This window comes from Podarcis vaucheri (genome assembly GCF_965113315.1).
Source record: "Podarcis vaucheri genome assembly, chromosome: 16".
Taxonomy (NCBI): Eukaryota; Metazoa; Chordata; class Lepidosauria; order Squamata; family Lacertidae; genus Podarcis; species Podarcis vaucheri.
The window spans coordinates 8,407,763-8,419,547 of NC_138754.1; the positions used below are offsets into that span (position 1 = coordinate 8,407,763).

The window sequence follows — 11,785 nt, forward strand, 5'->3', positions numbered from 1 at the left end:
ATCCTGGCCTGACTGCACCAGCTGCCGATTCATTTCTGGGCCCAATTGAAAGTGCTGGTTTTGACCTATAAAGCCTTAGACGGCTCAGGACTGCAATACCTCAAGCACCGCCTCTCTCCACATGAGACCTGGACCCTGAGATCATCTTCTGAGGCCCTTCGTCTTGTGCCTCCTCCTATCTATTTGGGGTTTATTGTCTGCCTGTCTGTTGTTTGTAAGTCACTTTGAATTAAAAGGTAAAGGTAAAGGGACCCCTGACCATTAGGTCCAGTCGTGACCGACTCTGGGGTTGCGGCGCTCATCTCGCTTTATTGGCCAAGGGAGCCAGCGTACAGCTTCCAGGTCATGTGACCAGCATGACTAAGCCGCTTCTGGCGAACCAGAGCAGCGCACGGAAACTCCGTTTACCTTCCCGCCAGAGCGGTACCTATTTATCTACTTGCACTTTGATGTGCTTTCGAACTGCTAGGTTGGCAGGAACAGGGACCGAGCAAGGGGAGCTCACCCTGTTACAGGGATTCGAACTGCCGACTTTCTGATTGGCAAGTCCTAGGCTCTGTGGTTTAACCCACAGCACCATCCATGTCCCTTTGAGTTACCTTGGGCAAAATAAAGCAATTAATTTAATCAGTGGTTTCCCCCCTTAAAAAAAAATAAAATGTTTAGGGGCACTCTCATTTTGGCTCAAGAAAACCACCATTTTATAGTTCAAATCGGGGGAAATAAATACCATCAATGGGCAAAAGTACAAAGAACATGCATTGCCTCATATTACACAGCTTGACAGCTCACAGTGATTTTCCTACTCATATTGAAATACTGCCCCTCAGTGAGGCCAAACTTTCATCAGCAAAACACCACACATCCACATTCCACACTGCTTCACACATTAAACGCTCGCTTCCGTCTGAGACTCAGGAAATGCCATGAGAGGAAATGAGGACGCCATTGGGGGTAGCGACGGAACTGACAATTCACCGTGCTAGTGAAGAAACTAAAAATGTTTAAAATTTTAGATTCACAAAATGTTTAGGGGTATGCGTACCCCTGTGTCCCCCCAGAAAAAGCACTGATTTTTTATTTTTATTTTATTTTTATTATTATGAATAGACTGTCAGGCACTCCTTGAATTATGTCTTTCTATGTCCACAGGTCTATGCAGCTATATAAATTGATGAGCCGATACAGATGGAATAATCTATCAATTTCAGTCTCTCTCTCGGGTCGCTGGGAAAAGAGACAACTCTGGAAATTATAGCTCTGTGAAAGAATGGAGGGGGCCCCCTGTCAACTCTCAGCACCCTTAACAAATGACAGCTTCCAGGATACTTTAGGGGAAGCCATGACTGCTGAATGTGTTAGTCTACTGATTTAGATGCACAGGGAAAATGGGGCCTGATTCTCATTTTCCAGTTCTCCACATTTCCACATCAGTTTGCAAATTCTTTTCTTAAAATAACATGAAAATTCACCAGCATTTTAATGCAAATTTTGCCTAATTTGCAAGATACGTTTTTTGCAAGCCACCCCCCCAAACATAATGCATTTTCATACATTCTTTTAATAAAAGTATGCATTTTCCAACATGAAAACTTTACCCAGTGTATACATTTTCATACCTACAACTTGGTTGAAGAACTGCGTTGCAAAGTTCAGGGCAGTTCGGATTTCGAAGGATGGCTGAGTTTCGCTCCGTGTTTTGCTTCAGGAAGTGCAAACGAGAGCAGCTGGCCTTTGAATGCAAACTGAATTGGATTTTGCCTCTGTCCCTATTTGACCGGTCACTTTTATGATTATTTGTATTATATTTCATGGTGGTTGCTTTGTTTGCATTGTTATGACTGTTTATTAAATTTATTCGCTGCTTTTTTTTGCCACAGCAATTTTACACTAACATTTATATCCCACCTTTCCTACTCAAGGGTGGCTTACATACCATATTTTTCTGTGTATAAGATCCACCCGTGTATAAGTTGATCCCTATCGTTTTTAACCCAAATAAAGAAATCAATAATTATTGATCTGTTGAGGGTTTTTTTAAGTTTGGGGGGTGAGGTCGCCCACTGCCAATCTCTCACCTGCCTGCCCAATTGTCGCCACTGATCACCTGCCCCCCCTGCACTCACAATCTGTGAATAAGATGGCCCCCATTTTTTGCCTAACAAATTTAAGCAAAAAACATTGTCTTATACACGGAAAAATACGGCAGCCCTCCTCCTCACTGTTTTGACCTCACAATAACCTGGTGAGGTATTTTAAGTTGAGCAAAAACTATAAATTATTAAGCTACCACTTGCCACCTGCCGCTATACTTCAAATCCCGCCTACGTTTGAACACAACCATGATATTTCTTTTTCAAATATTCTACAAAAAACTAACCAATTTGAATTGGATTTTGAATAAATGTGCAATGAATCAGGGGGCTGCGCAAACCGCTATTCTGAACAATGCTTTTATAGGAAAAAGTAAAGGGTAAAGGACCCCTGGAAGGTTAAAAGGTAAAGGTAAAGGTACCCCTGTCCGTGCGGGCCAGTCGTGTCCGACTCTGGGGTTGCGCGCCCATCTCGCTTAAGAGGCCGGGGGCCAGCGCTGTCCGAAGACACTTCCGGGTCACGTGGCCAGCGTGACAAGCTGCATCTGGCGAGCCAGCGCAGCACATGGAAATGCCGTTAACCTTCCTGCTAGTAAGCGGTCCCTATTTATCTACTTGCACCCGGGGGTGCTTTCGAACTGCTAGGTTGGCAGGCGCTGGGACCGAGCAACGGGAGCGCACCCCACCGCGGGGATTTGAACCGCCGACCTGACGATGTGGGTAAAACCTCAGCGCCACCGACGTCCCCCCCCACCCGCGTCCCCCCCCCCCGGACGGTTAAGTCCAGTCAAAGGCGCCTATGGGGTTGTGGCACTCATCTCACTTTCAGGCTGAGGGAGCTGGTGTTTGGCCGCAGACAGTTTTCTGGGTCATGTGGCCAGCAGGACTAAACCACTTCTGGCACAATGGAACACCATGACAGAAACCAGAGTGCATGGAAACACTTTTTACCTTCCCGCCGGAACAGTACCTATTTATCTACTTGCACTGGTGTGCTTTCGAACTGCTAGGTTGGCAGGAGCTGGGACAGAGCGACGGGAGCTCACTCCATCGCGGGGATTCGAACTGCCGACCTTCCGATCAGCAAGCCCAAGAGGCTCAGTGGTTTAGACCACAGCGCCACCCGCGCCCCTGCTTTTAGAGGGGGGCGCTGGAGATGAGTTCATGGAATCCATAAGGTGTGGCAGCAAAAACATTGGGAGCCACGGATGTACATTCTTAGATCCTTAATGTTTGGTGATCACTGGGATAGAGCACGAGATGAGGAAAGCGGTCGAGTTTGATAAACTGGAGGGGGCGGGGAAGGGACAGAAGAGTCACGTAAACTGGCCTCCTGTCATACCAATTGCTCACCCGCTGCACCGTGACTAAAAAATTAGGAAATGGGTGGCGCTGGAGTTCCACGCTGGCAGGATGCCAGGCGGTGCAGGGAGATGCCTTGCGCCACCACCGCCTCCTGGTATCTCCCGAAGGTGTCTCTTACACCCGCCTTCTTGAGATATAAAACCCTGGCAGGAGAGGCAGTTCTATCCAGCACAGCTGATCCCTTCGAGCAGGTAAGAAGGACTTCTCTCCTTTGGGACTCCTCCGGGGTTCCCATCTCAAAACAGAAGGGGTACAAGGGGGGTTTGCTGTTTGGGATAGTAGTGGCAATGGGCTTTTCCCTTCCTCCGGACTCCCACCCCTTCTCTGTGAACTCCAATCCTTTTCTCGCTCAGCGGCGCGCCTCATCACTCCAGACATGTTCAGGCAGCGATCAACAATTTGCCTTCCCAAACACGCTCAAACTAGGGTGGGGGGGTGGGGAAATAAAAGAGGCAGGATCCAATGGAAAGCTAAAAGTCTCCGTTCTTCCCTTCTGTTGGCCGCACGTAGGAAAAACAGCCGTTTGTTGGATTTCTAAGAGCCTCTTTGCGGGAACTACCCAGCGGATCTCAAGGAACCAACTCGCCACAACTTGCTCCGGAAAAGGGGATTTTTGCCGAACCGAACGAACCGAACCGAATCAACAATGGGCTTTGGTTGCTGCAAGAAGAGAAAGGTCAATTGGAGTGGGGAAATGGGACTGTCTTTCGGTTTTCTGGGGAATGGAGAGGAGAAATTGTGGATGCGCGTAGGGTTTTTTGGGGTGGTGGTGGAAAGGATGTCCTCTCGGATCATCTGTGGATCTTAAACTCAGCAAAGCTTCTGGGAGAAACAGAGAAACCCAGGTCATAGGGAGCCAGATTGGGTTGGCTAAAATACAGGAGTCAGTTTCCTCCATTAATGTTCCAGGGATCATAGGAAGCTGTCATACGCTGTGTCAGACCATTGTTCCATCTACTTCAATGTGGCCTGCACTGACTGGCAGCAGCTCTCCTGCATACAGAGTGTGTACTTTGTAACTTGGCTACATATCTTGCCCATAGCTGTCAAGTGTCCCTTATTTGGCGGGACAGTCCCTTATCCCAGCGCCATGTCCCGCTGCTGTCCCTTATTGATGAGGCTTCATTTGGCTTCTGGCTGGGCTTTCTTCCTTTGGCTCAGAGGGGCTCAGAAGTTGAACATACCTGTGCCCGGGAAATCCCTTATTTTGGCTGCTGATCCCTTATTTTCAAGGCTGCTGATCCCTTATTTTCAAATCTGCAAGTTGACAGCTGTGATCTTGCCCCATAGCTAATGTCCTCATGATTCTGGAGAAAGGGTTGATGTGGTTAGGAACACTCTGCCACTGAGACCCAGTCCTTCCCCAGGAGAGAGGGAGAGATCCTCTTGCGCAACCAACTCCCTCTAAGGAAATTTCGGGATCTCCTCGGCCAAACCAGTTCTTTCTAGTTGTGTGAGACACTGACTTTCTGGGGCCTAGAATAGACTTGTCTACCACCTTGGCAAAGTTCTCATCTCCTCTGGAATGGTCCTCCTCGTGGGACACGTTGAAATGTTTTAAGGAAAAATCTCCTAATGAGAGGGGATTGGTACGTGGGGTGAGGTTTTTTTGGGGGGTGGGGGGGGGGAGAATATCTTGGCAATATTTTTATTAGAAGCGGAGATGGTTGCCAAGTCTAGTGCTGAGTCAGAGTTCGTTGTCTTCGCCTAGGATGCTGTTCGCTGGAAATGGGGAGAGAAGGTGGAAAATTTCATAGAAACATAGAGTTGGAAGGGACCCCGGGGGGTCATCTAGTCCAACCCCCTGGAATGCAGGAGTCTTTTGCCCAACGTGGGGCTTGTACCCACGACCCTGACACAAAGAGTCTCGTGCTCTGCCAACTGAGCATGGGACATGGTTTGTGAAAGGGGAAACCAGGTGGCAAAATTTTCAGACAGGGAATGCGTAAGCCAGCTTTCTCCCAAGCTGGTGCCCTCCGGGTGTTGCTGGACTACAACTCCCATCGCTATCTCTGACCGTTGGGCCATCCTGGCCGGGACTGATGGAGGTTGTAGTCCAACAAACAACTGGAGGTCAACAGTCTCCCCCATCCTGCGCTATACCTCTGCAAGTGCATTTAATATGTGGTCCCTGATTGGTTGGGACATGTGTATACAGCAGGAGTGGGAAAACCTGTGGCTCTCCAAATATTACTGGGCTGCAGTTCCGATCACCCCTGACTGTTGGCCATGTTGGCTGGGTGTGATGAGAGTTGGGACCCAACAACATCTGGAGAATCACAGGTTCCCTGTCCTTGAACTAAATCGTCATTTGCCTTCCTTCTAGTGCAGGGAAGGGGAATCCCTCCAGATGTTGTTGGGCTCCCATTATCCCTGATCATTGACCAGTGCTGGCTGGGGCTGATGGGAGTTGTAGTCCAACAACATAGGAGCTCCTCATCCCTGCTCTACACCTCTGTAAGTGCATTTGATATGTGATCCCTGATTGGCTGGGACATTTGTCTAGGAAAGGGGCAGGCGGGCAGGCTTGTGGCCCTCCAAATGTTTGTGGACTACAACTCCCATCAGCCCTGACCGTTGTCCCATTTGGCTGGGGCTGATGGGAATTGCAATCCACAAACATCTGGAGGTCACCAGACCGGGGAAGGTTGGTGTAAACTCCGTATGTGCGTGTGCATGAAGGTGAAACTGCAGCAGAAGATGCAGATTAGAAAAACTACCAAGGAGGTACAGATCACCTCCTGTTCCAGCAGCCCTGAATACAAATAGCACATTGGGTCCAGAATGACATGTCAGCAGCTCCACAAGTGACTTCTGTCATGGAGACCAGATCCCTCAGCTGATTTTGAATATATATTCTGGATCAACTGGCTTTGCGGTCGGAGAAAGACGTTCATCCAGGGAAACGCCCGAAAGCTCTGGCTTCTCTCGGCGTTCAAACAGGTTTTCCCTGCTGATTTTAAAAATATATTTATTTTTTAAAAAACATTCAGTAAGCTCTTGACGGAATGCAGCACAGTGTAGAAGGAAGATTTCATATGGATTTTCAGGATTCAAAATGAGATCTCATTTCATTTCATTAAAAAAGATGCTGGCACAGCACAGTCCTATACAGGTCTACTCGGAAGTCGCTTCCAGTGACTTCAGTGGGACTCAGTCCCCAAGTAAGGGTGGCAGTCGCAGGAAGCAAGAACCCTTTGTTATTTATGGGCTGTTGTCCTGGGCACACTTACTCAAGAGTAAGACCTATTGGACTGGGAATTCTCCTTACCTGAAACCACTGTTGGTCAGCGCGCCAATATCAGAGAAGATCAGTGTTTCCCAAACTTGGGTTTCCAACTTGGACTACAATCCCCATCATCCCTGACCACTGGTCCTGCTAGCTAGGGATGATGGGAGTTGTAGTCCAAAAACAGTTTGGAGAACACTGATCTAGATGGACCGTGAGGTCTGACTCAGTACAGAACAGCTCCCTCCATTCCTGTCTTAATCAGGGCCTTCTTCCAAACTTTGAGGACTAGGGCCTTTATTTATAGGGCAAGAGCTGCGGCTGAAATCGCAGCACATGCACTTTCCATGCCAAAGGTCTGGGGTTCAGTCCCTGGCACCCCCAGTTAAAAGTATATGTGAAAGCAGGGGAGGGCAATAGCTCAAGGGCAAAGAGTCTGCTTTGAATGCCGAAGGTCGCAGGTTCGATTCCCGGCAACTCCAGGTAGGGCTGGGAGAGCCCCCTGCCTGGAATCCTAGAGAGCAGCAGCTGCCAGTCCGCGTAAACAACACTGAGCTACATGGACCAGGGGTCTGGCTCAGTACAAGGCAACTTCCTGTGTAATAATTAGGAAAGGCAGGGGGTGGGAATGTTAAGGCGAGAGGCCACAAACTCTCTCTCAGGCTGGGTCTTGGTGGGTCTGGTGGTATGGTGCTCTTATGGCTGAAAACTGAGGGTCAGGATATGTCCCTAGACACCATGGTGCAAAAAGAGACCCTGGGTCTTTCCTACTCCACTGTTAATCCATGTTTGCAGCGCACATGACCAGATGGGTCAGTTGGCTTTGGAGATTTGTTGTGCATCAAATAATCGTGGCTGCCAGTTTGGGCAAATCATTTCTGTTTCTCTCTGTTCCTCATTTTTCCAGTCTGAAATTCAGCTCTCCGCATTTCCAGATCAGCTTGCAGGGTTTTCCCTTTTTTTAAAGTCCTCACAAAAATTCATCAGCACCTCAGTGCGAATTTCTCTCACCATACAATTGTTTTTGAATGCAATTTCGCTGCGATCGACACATTTCTGCAAAGTCTCCAATATGAGACTTTTCTGCACATGTGATTTTTACCAATACCTGTGTTTTTGTACACCTTTACTTGGCCAGAGAAATGCACTGCAAAATTCAGAATAGTGCGAAATTAGGAGGATGGCTGTCTTTCATGCTTGTATTTTGTTTCGTAATGCGTCAGTTTGATCAATTTGCCTTTAAATGTGAACAGAATCAGATTTCTCACCCATACTTTGAGGCTATCGAAAATGCATCTGACACCCACAGTATCATATCAGAGTGCTGATACCCCTCCAGATGTTATTGGACTGCAATTCCCATCATCCATTGCCATTAGCCTTGCTGGCTGGGGCTTATGGGAGTTGGAGTGCAACTTTGGGGGAAGTACCCTTTGGGAATCTCAGTCCTCAACACTGACTCTCCATGCCCTTTTGACTTATTCTGCTTTAAACAGTCATGTCCCTCCTCCCAATGAATTCTGGGAACTGTAGTTTGTGAAATAGGATGACAGTTGTTAGGAGAACTACAATTCCCAGAGTTCCTTGGGGAGAGGGATTGGTTGTTAAGCCACTCCTGGAATTGTTGCTCTGAGGGGGGAATAGGGGGTTGTCCTAAAAACTCTCAGCAGCACCCTTAACAAGCTAGATCTCCCAGGATTCCTTTTGGGGGAAGCCATGACTGTATAAATTGGGATCATGGTGCTTTAAATGTATGGTGCAGCTGTGGTAAAAAAACAACAACAACCAGGTCTTAAAATGATTTGGAATATGTCCAGCGGTTGAAGAAAGACTCTGGATATCTCCTGAAGTTTCAGAAGATTTGGGATGGATTTGACTTCAGTTTTCATTCATTCTAATGCAGACAGAATGTGAGTCAGGAAATGAATGAGTTTCAACACAGGATATGATTCGTTCTGGACTGATATGTTTGTGGACAAGGGACATATCTTATCTGGTCTAGCACAGAAGAGGATGGGTGTTGTGGTTCCCTCTGTAATGGAGCTGAGCTGTTTGGTGCAAATGGAATGGATAATTATCTCCAGATTGCTCACCAGAGATGGTATGCAATCTTGGGAGTCTTAATGGAGTTTCGGGGAGGGTGTAACTGCGTAGGAGGGAGTCGGGCCGGTCTGACTGCCTTCTTTTGAGATCACAGACTTGTGCTGATGCTTTGCGTCTCGCAATAACTCCACCCCTTGTCTTTCTCCTTCCCCAGAACTCTCAAGAGCTCACTGATGTGGAGAGGGCCATCGAAATCGTCATCAACAACTTCCACTGCTACGCCGTCAAGGGCCGTAAAGAGTGCATCACCCCCAACGAGCTGAGGGACCTGGTGGGACAGAGGTTGCCACATTTAGCAGAGGTGAAGAGAATCTAGACCTAGAATCTAAGACAGGCGTCCGCCGGGGGGTGGCAGAGTTTTTTTGGGGGGGTGTTTCTGCGTTATGTCGGGGAACAATTCCAAACCAAAGGGATGCAATTCCTCTCTTCAGCCTAGATCAGCTTCCCTCAACCTGGGGCCTGACACGTGTCGTAGGGACTACAAATTCCACCAGCCCCTTCAGCTACAATGGCCAGGGATGATGGGAGTTGTAGTCCAACAATGTTCTTGGACGCCAGCTTCCATTAGACCTGGACAGCATGGCCAATTGTCAGGGGTGATGAGCGTTCAACAATGCCTGCAGGGCCTCAGTTTGGGGTGGGGGGAGCAGAGGCCTAGATCCTTGTTGTGAGACACTCAGCTGTGGAAGTAATGGTAGGTTAATGTGTCCACATTCCTCCAACGTTGCTTTGACTGCAGCCTTGTTCCATGCAAGTTGGGAAGGAGGAATCTGTGCTCTTCCATGTTATTGGACTTCAGTTCCCACAGTACCTGGCTGTTGGCTTTGCTGGCTGGGGCCGATGGGAGTTAGAAGCCAATAATAATAATAATAATAATAATAATAATAATAATAATAATACCCATCTGGAACAGAAACATTCATTGAATGGAGCAGGGAAAGCGAGAGGTGCAGTTTTTCCAAGGAGTAGCGGAAAGGAGAAAGCCCCCCCCCAAATAAAGGTGTACCGTATTTTTCGCTCTATAAGACGCACCAGACCACAAGACGCACCTAGTTTTTGGAGGAGGAAAACAGGGGGGGGGGAATATTCTGAATCTCAGAAGCCAGAACAGCAAGAGAGATCACTATGCAGCGAACGCAGCAATCCCTCTTGCTGTTCTGACTTCTGGGATAGCTGCGCAGCCTGCATTCGCTCCATAAGATGCACACGCATTTCCCCTTACTTTTTAGGAAGGGAAAAAGTGAGTCTTATACAGCAAAAAATACGGTATTTATCACTTGGCTAAAAATGAAAAAAGCAATGGAAGTGGTAGATTTCTAATGCAGGGCTAGGAAACCTCAGGTTTAGCCCTCCAGGCATCTCTAAGCCTTGCCCCTTCTCTCCAGGCCATGCCCTCTTCTTGCCCCTGCTTGGCATCCTCCCTGAGTGTTTTTGCCTGGCTGGAATATGTCCTTGAATTCTGACCATGCCTCTTAGCTTGCCAGGATACAGGGGGGGGTGAGTACGGGCACAGAAACTGCCCTCCTGCATGGAGGTGAAATTGTTGACCTTTGCTGCCCCACCCACTTTCCTCTCTGGGCCCCCCTAGTCCAACCCCCCAAGTCTGGAAAAAGAATCCGCAAACTGTGAATCCAATTTCTGGTTTCCCTGCTGGGTTTTGACAGCTTCTTTCTCTTCTCCAAACAGAGCGTTGGCACGTTGGACGATAAGATTGAATGCCATGGCGATGGCGACGAGGCCAAACTGCAATTCGGGGAGTACTGGAGCGTCATGGGAGACGCAGCAAAGGGGTGCCGAGTCACAAAGAGTAAGAAGTAACGCACACCTGGGAGGATCAGAACCACAAGGCCTCGGACCGTTTACACAGGAAGAACGAGAGACTGTCCGCCATGATGTCAATGTGTTGTCAATTCAGTGTTAATATTTTGGGGTGGTCTCCATCCCCTCCCCTTGCTCGGTTCTGGGATATCAAAGTCTAGAGCTTGATCGCCTTTAAGTCAGGAAACTTTCAGTTCCCAGCCCAGGTTCCCACCCTAACCACTCTAGTCCACTCTAGAATGGCATTGTTGTAAGCTTTCCAGGTACACCAACGTTCTCGGTTCCTGACCGCTCAACTTGAGAACCTTCAAACGGAGGAGCTCTGGACCCTTAAGAGGTCATTTTAGCTCACCGTCTGGATGCTTTCTCAAAGTTCCTATTTTCTGGTTTTGATAATTCAGGCCGACCCCCCCTACTCCCCCATACTGTGGGGAAGGAAGGGAAAGGAGAATGTTAGCCGCTTTGAGACTCCTTCAGGTAGTGATAAAGCAGGATATCAAATCCAAACTCTTCTTCTTCTGCATGTCTGTTTGTTTGAGATCTTCCAGATTTGATCCAGAACTCTTTAGAGATTTACTTTTAAAATAAATTAGTAGCCATTGCCTCTAGACTTGTTATGTTTCAGTTCTCTCACCACTGGATCTAGAATGCCCAGAGCACCATGTTTCCCTCCTCTCTCTAGATCCGGAATCCAGAATACTATTTGTTCCAGACCTTGGAAATGTTATTATTATTTTTAAAAATAAACCTATACATTCAATCCAAAGTTTTGATCTCGGTGGTGGAATTCGTGGTGGAATTCGTTCCCCGCTTGGCCAGTTCATCTTGGTTCGCCCGCTTCCATAGCATTGATGATGCTTCTTCCATTAGCTGTGTTTTCAAGCTCCTGATCTCCTCCTTGGGTTGTTATTATTCTTATACGTTTAGTCTTCTAAATTCACAAAGAGGCTATGGAGTTTGAATTAAATGGATTGGATCTGGTTGTGCCAAATCAGGTCGGCAGAAGAAGGTGAGAAGCTATGGAGGCTGGACCTAGGCAAGCACTAGACATGAAACCACTGGAGAAATGCAAATCTTGGCCTAACCAACTACAACTGTGGCAACATGGGTTGTGATTGAACCAGCTTGGAGAGACCGGATTTATATAGGCTCCGCCCATAACCCACCAGTTCCTGCA

General features: G+C 47.8%; 1 protein-coding gene across 1 annotated transcript; it reads left to right on the forward strand.

The window, feature by feature from the left end:
* Positions 1 to 3,881: 3,881 nt before the first annotated feature.
* Positions 3,882 to 11,374, forward strand: LOC309520658 (protein S100-A14-like). The gene is made up of 3 exons (XM_082202665.1): positions 3,882 to 4,134; positions 8,945 to 9,091; positions 10,477 to 11,374. The coding sequence occupies exons 1-3, from the start codon at positions 4,105 to 4,107 to the stop codon at positions 10,606 to 10,608; spliced, it is 309 nt and encodes a 102-aa protein (XP_082058791.1). The 5' UTR covers positions 3,882 to 4,104; the 3' UTR covers positions 10,609 to 11,374.
* Positions 11,375 to 11,785: the final 411 nt, after the last annotated feature.

What these genes read in the sequence shown, in the direction of transcription:
- LOC309520658 (XM_082202665.1), top strand. Translation starts at nt 4,105, where the DNA reads ATGGGCTTTGGTTGCTGCAAGAAGAGAAAG. An exon ending in GTTGCTGCAAGAAGAGAAAG is followed by an intron (nt 4,135 to 8,944) that starts GTCAATTGGAGT and finishes CTCCTTCCCCAG; the next exon opens with AACTCTCAAGAGCTCACTGA. An exon ending in GGTTGCCACATTTAGCAGAG is followed by an intron (nt 9,092 to 10,476) that starts GTGAAGAGAATC and finishes TTCTCCAAACAG; the next exon opens with AGCGTTGGCACGTTGGACGA.